General features: G+C 37.1%; 1 protein-coding gene across 4 annotated transcripts in view; it reads left to right on the plus strand.

The window, feature by feature from the left end:
* Positions 1-20,558, plus strand: part of STX18 (syntaxin 18) — a 59,563-nt gene extending 39,005 nt beyond the window's left edge. For 3 of the 4 annotated variants that reach the window (XM_066185449.1, XM_066185450.1, XM_066185452.1), the window contains 9 exons: positions 4,568-4,683; positions 5,774-5,851; positions 5,955-6,021; positions 10,009-10,124; positions 14,572-14,660; positions 17,620-17,678; positions 18,419-18,488; positions 19,062-19,142; positions 20,439-20,558. In XM_066185449.1, the coding sequence (XP_066041546.1) occupies positions 4,568-4,683; positions 5,774-5,851; positions 5,955-6,021; positions 10,009-10,124; positions 14,572-14,660; positions 17,620-17,678; positions 18,419-18,488; positions 19,062-19,142; positions 20,439-20,534 (772 nt within the window). In that variant the 3' untranslated portion in view covers positions 20,535-20,558. Of the gene's footprint in view, positions 1-564; positions 667-4,567; positions 4,684-5,773; positions 5,852-5,954; positions 6,022-10,008; positions 10,125-14,571; positions 14,661-17,619; positions 17,679-18,418; positions 18,489-19,061; positions 19,143-20,438 lie in introns of those variants that run through there. The other variant, XM_066185451.1, reaches the window with a different exon arrangement.
* Positions 20,559-20,793: the final 235 nt, after the last annotated feature.

Raw genomic sequence — 20,793 nt, forward strand, 5'->3', positions numbered from 1 at the left:
GGACAAAATCCTGTGAAACATGACTCAGTGTTTCTGTTTTGTGTATAACTACCCCAGAGTTCAGCTTTGCAGTTTCACATTCATATGGTGCTTATTTCTTCTAACTCGTTTATTCGCTAGGAGCTTGTGAGGATGTTATGTGAGATGATAACAAGAGCCATACCGAAATATAGCAGTGATTGCTTTTCATCCATCCTTAAGACCTGTTACTGCATCCCAGCAGTAAATTACACTGCCTATGACCTACTTCTGATACATCTTGGGTACTGGTAATCTTTCTGTTCTTTCCCAAGTGCTTAAATATTACTTATTTATTCCTGTATTTTTATAAGCTGAGTGGTCCACAAGTCTTCTGTGCTTTTTTTGTCCCTTTAACCCTATTTTCAAAGATACTTACTAACCTTTGTCTTTTCATCCTTCTGTCATTTGCTTATTCTCTCCTAGTTCTTGGCAGTGAGGATACATCTTGTCATTTGATGCATTTCCCATTTTATTCCAGGGCTTGGTCTCCTGTCTCTGCACACTGTATGAATGTGCATACACCCTGGGTGTTTTTGGAAGTTGGTTAGTTCCGTTCAAGAGCCCAGCTTTGTCACACAGATAGGAGGGATATGCACTTCACCAAGTTTCCCTTCAGCGTTGTCCCAGGAGCCACTGCACCTTCAGGTACACCTGTATGCTATGACCTGGTTCATGTAGCTCTCTCTCATACACTGTTCACTCAGCAGCCTGTTGACTGATACATTATCTGACACTTGCTATCGCTGATGATCATATCAGCAAAGAATTACGGTCTTTTTAAAATGACAGAGGTATTAAATTTAGCCCAGGTGATTTAGAAGCAGTAAGTTAAAAGGATTAGTAACTGCAGCTTTCAAGTGACATTAATGATGAAAGTTAGTTTAAAAAAAACCAAAACAAAGCAATAAACACCTAGAATTAATTCATACTCTGCATGTAATTTTACTTCTCTGTTGAGTAACAAGCCAAGACCACATTCTTAAGTGTTTCTTATAGTAATGTTTGCAGAGCAATCTCTTGTTATCACTGGCATCCCTTCCCAGTTGTGTCTCATCCTGCACTTGATCCTTTTCTGAGTGTGTCCCTGCATGCTGTGTTCCTTCAGACTTTTCAATAGAAATCAGAACTAATTTGCACTTCATATTCTGATCTTACTGTTTGAGCTCAACAAAGCTCAGTTGATCTCTCACTGTATTGCCTACTCTTCCTTTTCTTCAAGAGCAGAACTGCAAATTATCATAATGTAATTTCTATATGAAAACTACTAGTTCATCTGAATTCTCTTCTGTTCCTTTTTAGGTTTGCATTTTCTCTGCAATTTGACCTACTCATTTTTCTAGACTGATGAAATCTGCCTACTTGATGGTCACTGTCTTCATTGTATTCTTCACCCACTGATAAAAATCACAAATAAACCAAGTTGCCTTCTCGCCCAAGTTTCTTATGAAATTTCCTCATATTGGCAAGGATGAAAATCCAGAGGAATTTTTTTTCCTCCTTTCTCCATTCTTTATCTGTGAATATCTTGGCTAATTATTCTTATTGCTTCTGAAAAACCTGATTTGCTTGACCCTTCTTGATTTAGTGATGGAACAGTCCACTGCTGTGATACTGCCACTGCACTTCTGAGCATACATTTGTATCTCTGACATACAAGACACAGCTGTATTTTTTTTTTTTTTCTGTTGTGTTGGAGTTTTTTTGTTTGATGTTTTTATGTGGTTTTGGTTTTCTTTGGTCTGTTTTATTTTAATGAACAGTTCCTCTTCCGGTAGAGGATGGTGATTAAATGGATTTTCAGTATAATCTCCATGTGCAGTGGGGACTTCAGTACCCTGTTAGTACTAGTGGATGCCATATGTGTTCTGACATAATGGTATGTGCTTGTATGGCTCTATTCTTGTCTTCCCAAGGAGGTTGGGTTTCAGGTATCCTTCCCTCTGAGTGTCTTGACCAGCTCATGTTCAAAAGCACTGGTACCAGACACTATGTAAGCTGTAAGCAGTTATAAAAGGAAAAGTATTCTGTTTCTTGTTTACTGGATTAAGCTGCATTTTACTAGCTTTGAAGCTGTAAAACTGCTATTTAAGAATTTGATCTACTGAATTTTTCTATAAGCAGCTAGGAAGAGTAACTCAACAAGTTGGTTCCCAATGTTAAAAAGATGTTGGAATTATCCTCAGTGTATCTCTACACTACCACTAGTTAAACTGTTAGTAAAAAATGAAATGTGCCTGAGGCAAGTTTTTTCGTATTTATTTCTAAGTCTGATTTAAAGGAAAGTTCTGGTTTGCATTTTGTAATCTTTATTTTACCCTCTTACGTTAGAAAGTGCGTGGAAGGTGTATAGCTCTGCAAATACTGCAAAGCTGGGAAGTATACAAGAAACTAGACATAAACACTATAAAGAACTTTATATCCTGTTCAGTAGCAGACCAGCCAGAATTTATTATTGTAATCTGAAATAGAAGAGTGGAGGTCTTTTTGTCAAGGAGCTGTCATGCAGCTGTTACTCCATCCTTATTTCCCACCTAAATCTGTGTACTCCAAAATGCTCAAGTAACTCTCTAGGCTGGGCTCACTGAATGATATTATGAATTATGCCATACCAGATGGTCTTAATGGTCCCCTTCTGTCTTGGCCTGTGTGGAGATGGATGTAGGAATGGATTTCCTGGATTTACACTTGCTTAGAACTTGCTTATCTGACAGACTGGCAACGATAATACCTATACAAGCTGTGTAGAGAGACTAAGGGAGAGGTCTGCCCCAATATATTTAGCAGTATGGGTTATCTTGCATTTGTAACTGCCAATGTGTCATCTTAGTCAGGTTGGGGAAATCTTCTCTTATCAGCTATTTCTAAAACCAGGCAATTTCAAATTTTCATCATTCAGAAGCTGCTTTCTCAGAAAGTGTGATTTAGAGATACAGTTTAGAAAAACACTGAGTTTAGCTGTGATAGGGATTTTGCCACAAATTTATGAAACCCATCTGTCCTGAACAAAGGAGAGCAATGCAACTACTAAAAGAGAAATGGAAACACTACATATGGCTGGTTTTCTCTAAGGAATAAAGAATCATTTTATGACATTTAGAATACTTTTAACCAGAGGGGGAAAAATGCCCTGATATTTAGAGGTCAAATACATGACAGTTTTGGAAACAAACACATGCTATATAGAATATTGCTTCTAATTAGTTTGTCTTACTGTTTACTTGTTAATCTGTGCCTCTGTACTAGCTGACCAATAAGCAGAAACCAATTTTCAAGTCAGATGAACCATATGCTGATTTTTTTATGTAAAACCAGTAATACGGGATGGGAATGAATAGATTTTGATACAATACTTGAAGACTTTAGAGTATACTTAAAGCTTTGTGGAGGAGATCTGGACCTGTGCTTGCAGTACATTGATGGTGCAGGAAGGAGCTACTGGGTTTATGTAGGATGAATTGATGAGATGGGGTTGTGTGAACTGGTTGTGGGCATTCCTGCAGCTGGGATTGCAGCAGACACAGGGGAGCTTTGGCGTTATTGCCGTGAAGTGTGTAAGAGATCTCTAAGGATATCAGGCTAAATATTGAAGATCCTCTCTTTTTACTTGTATTGCTGCATTAATGTAAGTCGCATTACACATGAGGAAATTTTCACATATAAAAGTAACAATTTCAAGTGCAGGTATGGGTTAAGGTTTTCTTTCCTTTTATAAAAAGCAGATATAATAGGCTGTGATCACTGCCTCATCAGGAAACCCAAGATGAACTTTTTTTCTTGCTGTAGCAGAATTTTATCATCCTGTCACCTATGGCTGTGGAAACACTGTTAAATACCTTTATACAGTATGCTTTTCTGCTGGTTGCCTGCAGTGAGTTAATATTTTAAGGACAGGCCTTCATCTTTATTAATTGACCAGAAAAAGATGTTAGCATTAGAAAATCCTAAATGCATAATGTATAATCTAAAATAGAACTAAACAATGGGAGCAGGTTTTAATAAATATTGCAATCAACTTTATATTAAAATTGTGCTTTATTTTCCAGTATTCTTCCTCTGGTTTGAATTCACAATTTCATAGTACAGCTACTTTAAAAATTAAGTTCTATGTTTAGGATAATGAAAACATATTTAAGTAAAATAAGTTCCATTTTTTTGTACTTCTTTCAGTATTTGAGGCATTCCTTTATCTTAATTGGTGTTGTGTTTTTAGGACATTTTATTGGAATAAGTACTGAGGGCAATGATATATTTTCTAGTTGTATTTTCTCCTTTCTTGCTCTGTGTTTGGTTATGTACAAGATGATAGGAGATACTGCTTTTTCTACATACTTTAGTAGTAAAAATGTTCTAAAAAATAAGCCTCCTAACTTTATAGGAGTGGCATTTTTATCAGTGGTAGTTACAGTACTTTCTATTACTTTTTCTGTGAAAATCAGTGTTGCAGAAATATTCTTGCAAAGATGGTGAGTCGGAAGAGGTCTAAGGTGCGTACTTGTGGATTTTATGGGGGGGGATTTTTTAAGTAACAAGTTTGTCTTGTTTTCAGCCATATTATGTCTGAATATGTGAGGATGACAGACACAGAGCGTGACCAGATAGATCAAGATGCCCAGGTGTTTATGAGAACGTGTGCTGATGCCATTCATCAGCTCAGAACAGAAGGTAAACTAAGCAGCTCTTTCATGATTTTTTTTAGTTCTTGATAAAGACTAAGGTAATGCTGAATACTGTTGAATAATGGTGAATCTTAAATGCTTCAGGAAAAAGATTGAGGAACTCTTGTTGTCTTTTTGTTTGCATTGGTGTAATCCCATTGGCTGATTAGTCCCGTAATTCCTTTTTCTTTAATGACAGTGGAAAGAGCACAGAATTTTGTTTATGTGTTCAAATACACCAGTTAACAAGTGTTAAAAAGAGTCTTAAATATTTGCTACTTGAGTTGTAATTCAGCACTGGCACAGAGGCCTAAACCTAAGCTCTCTAAATTTGATGGTGGTCGTTTACTAGCTTGCCTAGCTGTAAGGTATTACAGGTATAATACTTCCAAGTTTGAGGTAATTAAATAACAGAGTCCTGGTAAACTAAGTGTTTTTGACAACTTGAATATGGAATCATACCTTTACTACACTGTCTTATAAAAGTTGTAGAGAGAGAATTTCTGTGTTGTCATTTTCAAGTTGACCTGCTGCATCTCTGTATTTTACTGATGCACTAAAGATTTTCATCAACTTTAAAAATGCCATCTAAACACAGTTGTAGCACTATTCAGAATCACTGAATGTCAGTCATGCATGGGAACTGCACAGTATAAAAATGAAAAATATCTATATCTGTGAATTAAAAGGATGTTTGACACAATAAATCCCAAAAATTACCACATAGTCTGTACACCAGAGAATTTGAACAAGTTCAATAATTTAAGCAAGTTAAATCTCTAGATCTGTTTTGCTGTTCTTATCTAGATGCTGCCTATTCCTGTTTAGAGTTTAATTGACATAATAGAACTCTGTGGCATATATAAAAATACTATAGGACACTAGTTATTTTCTGGTTTTGGTTTATTGTAATGACTTGCTGTGTTAGAGAATCTATATTTAAATATAGCTATGTTTAAAATAAATACTGATATATAACATATATAAAATGTAACTAGGCTTTTGAATATAACTTGCAAATCAACTGAAAGTACAAACTGTTGTGGAATTCAGTAAAAAGTTAAAAGATTGTTTTATATTTTTCTTTTGTATTTCAGCACACAAGGGTGTCCAGTCTGCTCAGGTGAAGGAGCACAGAACAGCTGTTTTGGATTTCATTGAAGATTACTTAAAAAGTAACTTAGTATTTACCAAATAGTTACAAATGGATGATTGCATTTTCCAAGAAAGGAATCTTGCTTTTTTAACCTGAAATTTTGTTTTCTGCTGTTTAAACAGGAGTGTGCAAGCTGTATTCTGAACAAAGAGCCATCCGAGTTAAGCGAGTGATAGATAAGAAGAGACTGTGAGTAGCATCAAAAAATTAATTTAACTGTGCCTTTCACTTGTAGGACATTCAACAAAACTTGTTCATGTTTAGATTCTAAGGAGATTGTTTTAATGGAAGTTTGTGGTTGAATGAGCAGTTTCTGTTGTCAACAGATGCATTCCAGGGCTCTTTGCACTTCAGGTATGTGAAGTGAAGTCTGAAAGTGGCAGAGTGCCATTATACTATTCTCATCTAGGTAAAGGATAAAAGCACCAAATCAGTAAAATGTGGATTAATGAACCCATATGACTTCTACAAATTCACCAACTTTTGGGGTTTGTTTTTTTTTTTTTTTTTTTTTGAAGGTCCTATCTTTCTGCTAAACAAGTGACTGTGTTGTTAATAAATACTACTTGAGATGGCAGGTGTTCATGGCAAGCAGAAACGTGATGAAAATAAAACCTAGAATGTAACTTCTGAACTGAAACAAGAGCTTCCTATAATGGCACTTTTAAAGGCCGCCAGTGTAGAGCTGAAAATGTCTAGGAGACATTAAATGTCTTGCTGCTTGCTGCCTTTTTCATCTGGTGGGATTTCTTTTTCAGTCAAGTTTTAAACCCTGTACTTCTTCATTTTCTTTTTCTGCACACTCCCAGTTGTGAGAATGATAGGGAAAGTGGGCAGGTTTGCAATTTAACATCTGAGAAGCTTTTCAAGTCTTCTCACTCTGCATTATTTGAATAGTAACTTCAAGGTCCATTATCTATACTTTAATTAAAAAAAAAAACGCTCTAGAATGTGCACATAAATAAATTCTTGAGTGTTTTTCCAAGACTTAATGCTGGTTTATCAATTTGGTGTTTGGGTTGGTCTGCTAAAGTTACATTGAACCCAGAGAGATCCTTTCAAAAGTTCGTAAATATATTTTATTCAGAATGATTCAGCCTGATTAAGCACGATTAGATTCACTCAAATATATCCTCATGAGACATAAACAGCAGTGCATGTGGAGAATGAGCCCTAAACCAAGAAAACAAAATACCCCAAACCACTTCTGAAATTTGGTAAGAAGTAATGAGAGAAAAGTGAGGCATTGGTGTTTTTGTCGCTCCCATAAGTTTTCAGAAAAAAAAAATACAGAAAAAAACCTGTGTGATATTTTTAATGTGTAAAAATACAGAATCTTATCAGTATTCTTCATGTGAAAGAGCTTCAGAGAAAGATAGCATTTTTCTGCAGTCGTAGCAGTAGCTAATGAATACCAGCTCTTCTGTTAGTACTCTTACGTTACTGTTTCCGTGTGAAAACCCAGGTTCAGGATTTCTCAGATGAACAAACAGAGAAAAAAACCTCATTTGATGTTTTATTTCAGAAGTTAGAGCACCACTTAACTAAAGAGCATTAAGGCATTAATTCTTAACCCAGAAGATACATTCTTTTTATTGGACAGTCCCTCTATGCCTGTCTTTATGGATGCAAGAACTAGAAAACAGATGTTGACTAGGTGGAGTCTGTATGCATTGCACTTGTGATATAATGGCTAAATTGTCATTTGAATTAAAATTCAATTCAGATAATAACAGGGCATAACCCAGTCTTGACATGACTTCAAGAAAAATAGTGTCATTGATTTGTAATTTCCCTGAGGATTTCAGCAGATGCTTGATGTGGTAAGAAGATGTACCCTCTCTTAAAAGAACTAGGCATCCTTTAAACAGTCCATCCCAGACACTTTGTTAATTTTAAATTGTAAGTTTCCTGTATTCCTATTGTAGTGGTTTGAAAGCAAAACCAGTGAGAGACTCCAAGTCAGAATTACAATTTAATAGGAAGAAAAAAAAGAAGTAAAATAAAATAAATGCAGTAATACAAAAGACTACTGACAGAGTCAGAATACAATCTGACACCCTATTGGTCAGCGTGTTGGAAACAGTCCAAAAGAAAGCCCTCCTGGAGCGGCAGATGTGGTCCTGCTGAAAGTAGAGATGGTCCTGTAGAGAAAAAGGGTCCAGAGGTGGTCCAGTCTTCTTTTGGGAGTCCCATGGGAACACTGGATGTCTGATGACACTTGTGGCTCTTTTTAATCTAGGTGGAAATGGCTTGGCTCCTCCTCCCTGGATAGAGCATCTCACAGTGGGATGATGTAATGTGTCATGTCATTGGTGAGCTTTAATGGCCCATTAACAGAAGATAGCCTGATGGAGGTAATGGGAGGGGAGCAGACATAAGAAACAATGCCCCACCTGGTTTTAACAGCTGGCTTGTTATCAGAAAGGCAGTCACACCCTCCCTCTTGGAGTTACAACAGATAAAGAAAAAACACCTCCCCAACCGGGTTGCAACAGATGGAATAGAATCAACTTTTTTTTTGGTTACAAAACCCAAGACACTTATACTGTGCACAGTAAGGACAGCAAACAATAAAGGAATGTTTCTTTAGAAATAAATTAATCGTAGTGCAGCTCTTCTTTCCTGCAGTTTAGTGAATTTAAAATATGTGCATATCAGACAATACTGAAAAGTTTGCCATAGAAATGGATTTCATCATATTTCCTTTTATATTGGTAACTATCCTGAGCTCTTCAGCAAATTGCCTGAGTGTTACAGTTTTCCTACAGAGGTTGCCTTTATGTATTCACTCACATTTTTTGATTAAAAAGTTCTGCTGGTTAGAATTAGCTCTGCAGAAAGAAAAGCTGAGAAACAGAAACACAAGCATTTTTTATCTAAAGGTAGTTGGTTGTGATTTTCAATTTTAATGTTTATTGGTATGCAAGATTATATTTAATTTCAATTTTAAAGTTCTTTCTCCATTTGAAGATTTTGTGAATTATGTATGCTGTTATTCAAATGAAGCTGATATTTATTTTTGTTACCTGGGGAATTGGTGTTTTATTAGTATTAAAACTATTACTTGAACTGCACAAATATGTAGATAAGTACTTTTTTCTTATTATTAGGCAAATTTGAGAGGGAGGAGATGAGAGTAGAGTTCTCTGTAAAATTACCAAAAGCCCAGTACTTGCAGAGGTTTTATAACTAAAAGAATTCCCTGCTGCTGTTTTTTCTTGTTAAATAGCGATCAGTCAGTGATGACAATTGCATTATATTCTGTTACTCACAGAATTTTTTAATTATGGGTTAGAATATAGACACAATGCAAAGAAGAAAACAAAAAGCAACACCTTCTGTTAGGCACAGGGGAAAATCGCAAATCATAATGGAATTAACTGTTGGTTATATGTGAGAGAGTGGGAAGTGAAAAAGGTTAGGGTGGAATCACCTGCTGTGCTGGGTGATTCCACCCATTGGTTTTTGGTTTTTTGGTTCTTTACCTTCTCCAACAACGTTACTAAACATTTAACTGCTTGCTATGTAGCAGTTACAGAATTCATTGTAGACAACAATAATCCACAGAAATTTACTGGAAAAAATGTGTTACCACTGATTTTCAATGTTTTTTGATGCCACACTGAAACATAATTGACAAGTACTTTAATTATAATCACTGAATAAGCTTCTCATGTTTTGCATTTCCTTTGTATTAAAATTACCTAACAAGGACTCAGAAGTAGTATAAGAAAGCTAATTCTATTGTATTTCCTTTATGATAATTGAAAATATGAAGTAAAATTATCATCATTATTTGAAAAAAATAAATAAGTAGTGCTTGGCTATTGCTACTAAAAATTTTTCAGTATGACGTAAATGTTGGCTTTAAAAAAATGTATACACTGGATTTTTGAAAGGAAATTTAACAAAGTGTCAGTATTTTTAGGCTGTAGCCTTCACTATTCTCAACTCTGAGCATGTGGTGCATTTTGTCCAGGAATACTATTCATGCTTTCTTTGCCTTTGTAACAATATTTTAGTGACAGTTGCTAAGTACATTGTGTATCTTGGCTGGAAAATCTTTAATGTGAAATTCGCAAGAGTTAAAGTATTGAATTTAGTAATCTGTTCTTCTTTTACAGAAATACATCTGTGTAGTATCAGTTAAATCATAGGCTCTTGTACTTCTAGGTCCAAACTTGAACCTGAGCAGAGCAATGTGTCCAAATCTACTCTTTCCACTGAAAAATCTTCACAGAGTCCTTTAGAGGATTCTGAAGAAAAACTTTCTGCTGAGGAAAGCAAAGGTAAGAGTAAAATTTAGTTATGTTTTACTTTTTGTGGCAAGACCTGTCCAATCAATAGTACTTCATTCACTTTGGAAGGGCAAATTTCTATGACTGGCATGTTTTCCATTTTCATCTTCCTTGAGCTGATCAGGTGAAGCATATTGCGAGACTGAGGAAGCAAAATCTTAAACTTTTTGACATGCCAGCTAAACAAGTCATATGCTTTGCTGAGTTATTCATCCTCTTTCTTAATAACCTCTTCATGAACTGTTTCCTTTTCATTTATTTTTATCAGTATCATATCTTCTGAAATTTTTCTGACTTTTCTGTATTTCTTTACTGAATGCAAGGAAATAGAAAGTAGGTCAACGAGTCTCTGGAAACATTCTGTCATTTTTAAGCCCAGAGACCTTGAGTTGGACACTTCTACAGTAGGAACTCGAAGGTGGAACATGCTCACAACAGAGGAGGTTATTGGCTGCTCAAATCCAGTAGTTTTGGAGCTTTCTTCTTGATGACATTGAGTTGCCCCGCTGGGAGGATTGCATCTCATCTTTTAGTGGGCAGGAGATAGCTAGAAGTCCAAAGCAGTCTCTCCCACCTTGGGGTCATTTCAGATGGTGCAGATCTTGTGGGATTTCTGAGCATTGGTTCTGATTCCTGGTTGCCTGATTCTCAGGCTGAGAGATAGAAGCCATTTCAGTTCTCTTAGCCATTTCAGCCTGTCCTGGGATGTGTAGGCTGGCAGAGCTTTGGAGCAGAGTGCCCTTTGGAGTACGACCACTATGCAGATAATTTCAGGTTTCATGCCTAAAGAGAAATCTTGTTTCTGTGATTCTGAAGTTGCCTTCCCTGGCTTGAGGTCTCCCACTTGTGTTGTCTAAAGGAGACAAAGGTACCCTGTGATTTACAGCAGGATTTTTTTTCCTGCTAATTACATTACCTTGGGATAATACTTTATCAGGATAGAAAAAATGCAATGGTTGGCCATATTATTCTGATAAACAGCTGTTGTTTCTTTAGTGATTGTTATTAAAAGATTTAAGTTCCTGTTAGGTGACTCCAGGGCCATACAGAGGGTGGATTCATGTGAAGTGGATGCTTCACTTCTGGATGAAGTCTCTAACACTGAATTACCTCACAATGTGTGAACGACTTCATTTTCTGATAATGGCTTTGCTTATCTTCCTAGCCAGTTTGTACTTCTGTAGCCCTCTCAGTGTGACTTCTCTCCCCCCCCCCCGGTATTTATCGTAAGAAGTACAGGTTTTGATTATGTGCCGTTTCTAGTGCTTACCTTTTTATAGTGTGTCTGAAGTGATGCAGCACACAGGCACATAGATGAGTTTCACCTCAACCTGTTATCAGTGTTGTGCAGCTGTGAGCTGGTGCCACTGGTGAAGCAGCAGCATAGTAGCATCTTCATTGCCCTGTGCTCTTTCCTTGTTACCAAATGTGCCTGCGGTCTCTGGATGCTACAGTTTTTAGCTCCAAAAATCTGTGCCACACCATGGAAAATACTGTTTCTTGGTTGCCTTGGACACAGCAAACCACTGCAGTAAATAGAAATGCAGCTATTTTATTGCACATTAATTTTGATGACTCCAGTTCTCACTTTCATGAGTTTTTGTTTTAGTTTTTATGAGAAAGTAGGGGTCCTGCCACACAAGTGGTGCTGCTGCAGTACTTATGAGGGGTTGCTGACTAGACTTCGAGAAAACTGTGGAACTTGTATATCAAAATAAATCTGTCTGGAACAGTATGCAAATACATCCAGCCTGTGATTCCTCACATAAGGGTAAGTGCTGGTTGCTGCTGCTTATAGGAATCAGCCTTGTGACTTTGCTGGTAGGTGGTTGCTGAAGTATGAAAACAGCATGAGCAAGATGACTAGGAAACAAGACGCTCAGTTTAAATCTTACAGCCTTTGATTTATATTTTTTTTTCCAAGTAACTTTGCAAATTTTTAGGAAGCCAGAGAAATGTTTGCATTTTGAAATAAGCTGTTTCATCCTCAGGATGTTGGTGGTTTAGAGAATGGTGATAATTTTTTTTTTATGAATTAACCATCAGCAGCATGCCTAGGTCCCTTGGGTTAAATCTCATCTGTAAAGATACTTTTGAGAGCAGCTTGTGGTCCTGTCTTTAATTTGAACACTATGATAAACAGCTGAATGTGCTACCTCATGTGCTGAAGCACCACTTGGGTTTTGTCTGTTTTTTTTGGCAGAAACCAAAGCAAAATGTGATTACCTTTGTTTTGAGGCAAAGCACCTGTTTACATTAGAATTATAGTGGACATGTCTCATGGTAGGAAAATAGTCTTTCTGGAGAGTGTTTTTATATACTGACAGTATTTAATTGCATATTACAAATTTGATATTTAGTTTATGGAAATAAATGTAAATAATGAGTAGCTTTTGAACTTGTCCACAAGCTTAGCAGCTGTCTCCTTTCAGCATGGAAAAAGGTTCAGAGGATTTGATCATTATTTTATATCTCTGTCATGAGTTAACTACTTCTGTTTCTGAAATAGAAATGTAGTTTGGCTTTTGCTTGCTGAATTGCAGAAAAGCATTAATGTCAGCTCTGTGAAAGCTGCAGAAAGCCCAAAACATACTGCAGTGACAGGAGGAACCCTGGGGAGTTACATGTTTCTTGCTTACCTCTTACCATAAGTATATTTGCTTATTAGCCATCACATTGGATACAGGTGCTGTTTTTTAACAGTGCTGGCAGGGCCTGAAACTAATTAGTTCCTCTGGGATAAAATAAGAGGGTTTTTCTCTTTTTTTTTTTTTCTCTGTAAACTAATTATCTTATTTTGTTTGAATGCAGTAAATAATTTATTGTAATTTTGATATAACATAAATACATTGATTACCTAAACAAGTAAGTTTCTTGTTTCTGTGAAACAGATTTGAAATACTGATAATACCCCATGGAAAAAAAAAAAAAAGTTGGATGCTTTCTAAACAATCTTTAAAGAGATTCTTGGGTTTATATTTTACTTGTCATAAGAAAAAAATTGATCTATTTTTTTGTTTGGGTTTTGTTTTTTTTTTTTTTAGTTTATTATAATCCTTATCCACATCCCTCATTTGTAACATTGTCATTGTTTATGCATCCTGGTGAGGTTGCTGGGAGGCCAGAAAAAAGTTTTATTAAGGGGACATACCCAATAGTCTTTTACAATATTAAGTTTTCAAGAGTTTGCACAAATACTGTCATGAAAGATAGAAGGGAAAAACTTCTCCTTTTATCTGTTTTCATATATGTGTTTATAAATAGGACTACTCCTTTCAGAGGCTTCCCAAGACAAGACAGTCTCTGAATGATGATGCATCAGTGCTGCTTAAGCAATTGAAAAAAAATTATGTCTAGGAAGTTAAATTAAAATACACATAAATGCTTAAAAGATAGACTGGAATAAATAGGAAGCCTGAAATGTATGAAAAGGTAAAAACTACATCTTTCTGTATTTTAATTTGCAACGTGCATCTGATGCATCAAAGCAGGTTGAGGGTTGATCCATTGTGGGGTGGTACAGATCTCTCTTGGGTTTTTTTAAGATTGTTATAGCCAGCGTGGAGAAGAGAGGCTCTGTCAAGGCTGCAGTCTTAAAAGGTTTATAAGTAGTGATGCTAGAACAGCTTCAGAAACAGTGGATTCCTGTAGCACAGTTTCTTTTCTCTCCCATTCCAACTTCTTCCTCTATAATCAGAAGTATATAATTAAGCCTAAAATTAAATCTTCCAGAAGGGAATAGCCCAGAAAAAACCCTTAAAGATCTTTTATGCCCAACTCATACAAAGATTTATGCAGATGAGTAGCTTTAATCAAAGGGGAAACACTACTGGAATGAAAGAAGCAGCTTTGATGTGTTATGGTTAATTTGTGGGGTTGGAGCTGATTCCTGTTACATACAGGAAGACCCCTTGCGCAGTGTGGTGTGGGATTTGCACTGTAATAGAAGTTTAAAGAGCATGACAAAATCGAGTTTGTCTGTGTGCTTTGCTCAAAACATCTTTGGAATTCTGTCTTTAGTTTCTGAAAGGAGGAGCTGGTGGTTCTGTCAAGTCTCACTGGAAGATAATACTTTGTATATAGACTGTCATTTTGAAAATTGGGTGGTTTTATCTGTTAAAAGACAACTGCTACAGTATTTTGCGCCCTAAAAACTCTTAGTGCATTATGAGCTGTTTTACATCCTTCTCTGTCAGTGTGTTAATGCAACGCCCTTTAGTTCACAATATTAAACCTATATGAAGACTTTTGCCCCAGTCTGGAAATTAAAGGTTATTGATGTAATTTTGTGCTGTAAATACAGGGTAAGTCTCAGTAACTGACAAAGCAGATACAACAATTTCATCATCAGTCTAACATGGATGAAAATTTATTTTGACTTTATTATTCAGTGCCCTGTACTCTTCAGTGTCTCAAGTGTTTGGTGGTTCTTTTACAGACAGGAATCTGCCTGATGCCCAAAGTAACCTTGGATTATGGGGGGACGGCAGAGGTGAAGATGAGCTGTCACCTGAAGAAATACAAATGGTATGTTTATCCTGTGTCTGATTGTCCATTTTATTGTATTTTCTGCTGTATTCACATGTGGGAAAAAAAAAGTACAGATTCAGCTAAATTAATTGTTTTCTACCATTACAGTTACTCATTGCTTTGTTTAGTCAGGAAACAATAGAAGTCAAGGCAACATCAGAAGAATCATTGTGAAATTTTTGAAAGAATAAATAGTTTGCCCTTCTTTCTTGGACAGTTTCTAGAACACAAATACTTGTACTATTTAACTATTATTGTGAAGTTATACTTCATTTTATTTCCTTTTAACTTTTTTATTATCAAAATCAGATTGGTTTTCTAGAAAGAACAGCAACAAGGTATCTGTCACAACAGAATTTCATGAATTTTAACATTTTTGCATTTCTCTGCGATCTAGCATGTTTATACATTGATCCAATTCTCTTTACATTTGAATAGGAAATTTCTGACATAGGCATGGTTACTGACAGCCTGTCAGATTTTTTGATATTCCTAAAATTTTTCATTTTGAACATAGCTCAAAATTCTTAGAAAACCTCTCTACATTAACACACACTGCCTTGGGTTTATATAAAGAAAAACCGATTTCAGTCAGTAGCTGTGCAGAACAGTGAGCTTTACAGGGCAAAGGGCTGCAGCAGTATGACTTTGTGAAGCTTCCTTGGCAGTGATTCGAGGTGTTCCCAGACACAGCACACATCATTCTTCCAGTCAGAGATGAGTAAGTTGCACATAATTATGGTATGGCTTGTTAAAGAGAAAATGTTCTTCAGAGGCTGCTCTGTATGCTCTCATATTGTTCTTGAGTGCCAGTCTAAAATCTAGAGGCTTGTTACTGCTTTCTGTTTTCTTTGAAAAGATAATTCTTTACATATTTTCATTCTCCTGTCTTTATGCACAATACTGTTAGGCCCCTTTCAGCTTCCCGTGAAACAGGGGCAACAGGAGGGGGGGGGTGATGGCTCTGACAGGGCCTTCTGACTGAAAGCTAAATGCAGGTTGTGTTTTGTAGGCCTAGGATCATAGACAAAATCTCCTCTCTGAAAGGGTTTTCGAGTTTTGAAACAGCCCAGGGAAGTAGTGGAGTCACCATCCCTGGCAGCATTTAAAAGACGTGTAGACATGGCACCTAGGGACATGGTTTAGTGGTGGCCTTGGGTTTTTACCACGATCTGCAAGATCTTTTCTATCCTAAACAATTCTATGAAAATGGTAGCTTGCAGTCTGTAAACTGCTGTGTTGGTTTTAAATCCGGATGGTTGGTGTCATATGCTTAGCAAGTCCTCAGTCATGGTTCCATGATCCTTTGTGTAGATAAAATAATGAATTGAAGCCCTGTCACTGCTAAAGCACCGATTTCTATCGGTATTTTACCCTCAGGAGAGAGCTTGACATTGTTCAAAATGTTCGCATGCTACCACATGATTTATACAGTAAATTTCAGTTTACAACTCTGAATACAGGTATATTAATGTTTTTTACAATTACTGTGAGCAGATGTCTTGTGATTGCATTGAGTGGGAAAAATCTGTCTCTGCTGTTTGGAGTCATGAAAATATCTACTTTTCTCTGACTTTACCTTTTTTTTTGGTTGGTTGGTCTTGTCTTAAATTCAGGAACAACACATCTAATGACTTTTTTCCTGGGATATCTAATAGGAGTGGTGATTATTTCTTTTATGCCTTGGATTTTTAGCCATATATTAAGCAGTTTCACTTTATGCCATACTTTGGTAACAGAATATTTCACTGTCATAAAAGAGGCTACTTCAATAAACCATAAATTGCTGAGCTATACTGATTGCTAGAGCTTGATTTTATGTTCTGGTCATGTAAATCCCTTTGTGATGCACTGGTATATGATGTGTTCAGTGCTCAAACCCTTTGTTCAATTGCCTGTTTTAGCATATCTTAACTGCTGTCTGTGCAAGCGCTCCATCAGCCATGATTTCAAGTTGCAGAGATCATTTAGCAGTTTAAAAGGCAATCTGTGCCAGTGGAAGGTTTTAAATATCAAAGGGACTTTTTAAAGAATACTTCAAGTGGATTTGTTCTCTTTGTAAAGGATTAAAGTCATTCACTGTTTCTCTACTGAAAATTTGTCTTCTCAATCAGTTACCATGTTAGTTTTTTAAGGCAGCAAAATAAGGAATTTCTAATGCTGACTATTTGTACAGATACCCTTACAGAAGTCAGAAAAAAACAATTGCAGCATGGTGGCCCCACTCACTCACTCACTCACTCACTCAAGGACCAACTGGCGATCGCAGTGCTAAATCTTGTGGCTTTATTCCATTGCTCTGTTCTTGGCTTTGTTGTGAGGTGACTCCACGAGAACCAGACACAGAACAGTCATGAATGTAAAGCAGTGCAGTGATGAAGCACCTTTAGCCATCTGCTGCTGTGAAGTAAATATCACTGTATTTTAGGCGATTATATTTTCAAAAATGCTCTGTTCTGGAGGTGGTGTCACTACAGACAGCAGTGACAATGACACTTGAATGTATTGCAACACTGGTATTACTTTATTTGACAAAACCACTGGATCTTTAGAGTGGAAATCAGTGGGACTATATGGAACTGTGCAATATGTTGCTCTCTGTTCCCCTTCAATTCATGGAGCTGGGCACTTTCCCTGAGACCTCTACCTCACGGTGAAGGTGGTAGTGCCCAGTAACCTTCCTCTTAGACTCGAATCCTTTAACCCAGGAGAGGAGGCTGTTCTTACCCATGAGGTAGACAGTGAGCCTCTAGTAGAAAAAGAAATCTGGATGTTAAAAGAAATAATTTTTTTTCCTTCATTCTTTATGATAGAAATTGCCCATGTCAGAAGACAGAACCTTTCTCTGTGAGATTTAGTGTTACCTTCTTCGAAGACATACCTGTCATTTCAGACTCACTTCTGGGAAATTAAACCTATAAATTTTGTGTGTCGTTTCCTTCTCCCCTTTTTCCAGTTTGAACAGGAGAACCAGAGACTTGTTGGTGAAATGAACAATCTCTTCGATGAAGTCAGGTACAGTTTTGAGTTACTTGAACAGACGGTGGCCCATGCCAGTCCTGTGCCCCAGTCAGCCCCCGAGTGCAGGGCATTGGCTGCAAGACACCTGCCTGCTCCTGCTCTAGGGGTGTGGGAGGAGCGGGGACAAAACACCAGTGCCCAGGAAAGGAACCATGTCCTGTCCCACAGTGTCAAGAATGGTAGCACTGGTTACATTTGGAAGGTTTACAATCTCCCTTATCCATGTTTTAAAGTACTAAATTTTCCATTTCTATCCTGTTGTCTGCTGGACATCTAGATGGCAATAGGGGAGGTGCCATTGCTGACCCCATGCAGAGACAGGCAGTGGTGTCATTCATTCTCCCAAGCTGTGCAAAGCACCCAAACAGCTACTCGAGCTAGATATTGACTTCTGGATACCAGTCCTAGGCAAGGTGAACTGCACACACCAGAGTAGCACTTGAAAAGGGTGTGACAAAATCAACTGCTTAAGGCCCAGCATGGATGTTCTTGCATGAAATGGAAGAAGGGTCAAACCCTGGCAGTGAAAGCTGCTCACCGAGCACTTCTGGGCATGCCTTTCCCAGGGCGACCAGGCACTGTCCAAGCCTAGTCCCAGGCTATTGCTGCCTCACAGACAACTGACAAAGCAGTGGCCTCCTGAGCAGCCACTTACTGGGCTGGAGGGTCTGAATCTGCAGCAGCAAGACATGTTTGTGCTAGTTTCTAATGGAGTATTTCTGTTCTTTGCCAAGACAAATTGAAGGAAAAGTGGTGGAAATCTCCAGATTACAAGAGATATTCACTGAGAAAGTCTTGCAACAGGTTAGTATAATGTAATACTACAGCAGTAAATACAACTTGAAGATTTTCTTGGGGGCATTTTGGTCTTGATTGCCAGCTTGTGAACATAAAATTAACAAATCTTCGATACAAATGTGAAGGAAAATATTTTTGTTTGTTTTTCAGTTTCATAATATTTACTGTTGTTACTCACTAGTACGTACCAGGAATGGAAAATGAGAGATAGGTGTTAGAATGATCCCTCTGCCTCAGAACTGGTGTCCTGTTAAATGTGTTATTTAACAGCATCGTTTCTGGAAATGTTGGCACCTCTTCCAAAAGAGATGGGAAAAATCAGACAGGTTACATTTGACTCTAGATAAATGGGAGATATCCTAGTGGTCTTGGTGGTTTCCATTCAGGTTCATAAAATCACTGATAAAGAAATTACAACTTAAATGTATTACTCTCTGCCTTTGCATCAATGAAACAAAGATGTCAGTAATACCAGATTTTATTTTACTTTTGAGTTCTGCTTGTTCCCCAAGTCCTTGGAAGTGTTTTTTTTTGGTGACATTCCTTACTATTTCTCAATTTTATTTCTTTTTTAAACAGGAAACTGATATTGACAATATCCATCAATTAGTTGTGGGTGCAACAGAGAATATAAAAGAAGGCAATGAAGACATAAGAGAGGTAATATCTTGAAGTTGTGATTTAGACTCTCTTAACTTTCAGTTTTTTCCAGGTGTTGCTTTAAAAACAGCACGTGCAAGCTCACCCGTGGGACCAGTGCAGTGGGTGTTGGGTGTCAGGAGAGGGGTTTGGGAAAACTCTTCAAGGTAGCTGAGCTTCTCAATAGTTCACACTTGCTAAGCATGATCTGAATAGCTACACAGGACTGCAGAAATCTACTTGGCCTCAGCAGTTTTTTAAACATGAAGGTCACCTGGCTTGGATTTAAGCACCTGTGAAGTTTTTTTTAAAAAAGAAGGGGCTGGGAGCAGAAATTGCAGACTACCACTATAAGACAATGCTGAAACAGTTGAAACAATGCTGAGTGTTAGCAGAAGAGACTCTTGACCACCCTGAACATGTCTTGCATGTTCCTAGTAAACAAATCTCTTCCACTCTTTTACTAATTAGAAGGAAAGGATGTTTTCTTTTGGGAACTGAGATTTCAATAAAAACTGAGTTCCTAAATTAGGCTACTGAGTAAATGACTCACTTCATTCTCCCTCCTGAGAGCACACCAAAAAGGTATCTCAAGGATGAGTTATCCACTGCTCTGCTCTTCTGAAAAGCGCATCAAACATGGCAAGAACTGAAGCTGTATTTTGCTTCACTTTTCACATTTTTACGGAGAACAAAGTTTCCTAAATCATCTTGAGAAACAGTAGTGAAAGGTGGTAAAACAAAAAACTTTATTACTCACATTAGTGTTTGTATCATATAAAAAAAAATTCTGTATGTAAACCTAAAAATTGAGAGCGAAAAACAAGTCTCCTGCTGGTCTCTGTTTTGGAAAGGAGAAGCCAAGAAAAATACTGAAGTAAGTGACTGAGTCTTCTCTAGAGGTGTCAGGGATTTTGTTTCTGTCTGTTGTTTTTTCATTTGATTCAAGTCAGACCTTTATTAGAAAGATGAATGCCTGATTACTTTTAATTAAGGAATTTCACTTTTGGAACTTAAAACTAGTTTAGAAGCGTGTACTTTCTGATATAGTACTTAGTGTTTGATTGCATGAGATCTTGGGATTTTGATGGTTTTTAGTTTTTTTCCAAATGCACAATTTTAAGATTTTGAGTGTGACTTCAGTGTGAAAAATCTAAAGAGTTACAGCTAACCTGACCTGTATTCACCTGAAATTAAGGGCAAATTTTGTTGTTTCTCTTGTGGGAGGGAAGGGTGATGCCACAAACAGGCATTCTGGGTTGCCACTCTTGAAACTGTATTTACTGGTAATGGTAACAGGGATGACTTCCCTCACAGGCCATCAAAAACAATGCTGGATTTAGAGTATGGATCCTCTTCTTCCTTGTGATGTGTTCATTCTCCTTGCTTTTCCTGGACTGGTATGATAATTAATTAAACATACTATTGGCTCCATGCTCTGTTTGTAAATGGTCTGATATTTTTTTTTAGTGGAGGGGGGTATAACAGCATACCTATGTATTTTATTAATTTTCTCGTACCTCTATGACGGAAATATTTTCCAGTAAATAAGTGTGTGCACATATCCATTAGTACATTCATTTTAAATCCCTGTATCAAACATAAAACCACACCTATCCTCTGGAGAACGTGAAAGTCTTTGAAAGAGCTGTGAAGAAAGCTACAAGCTGGA

This window comes from Chamaea fasciata, unplaced genomic scaffold (genome assembly GCF_029207755.1).
Source record: "Chamaea fasciata isolate MVZ Bird 193981 ecotype frontalis unplaced genomic scaffold, bChaFas1.0.hap1 SCAF_6, whole genome shotgun sequence".
Lineage (NCBI taxonomy): Eukaryota > Metazoa > Chordata > Aves > Passeriformes > Sylviidae > Chamaea > Chamaea fasciata.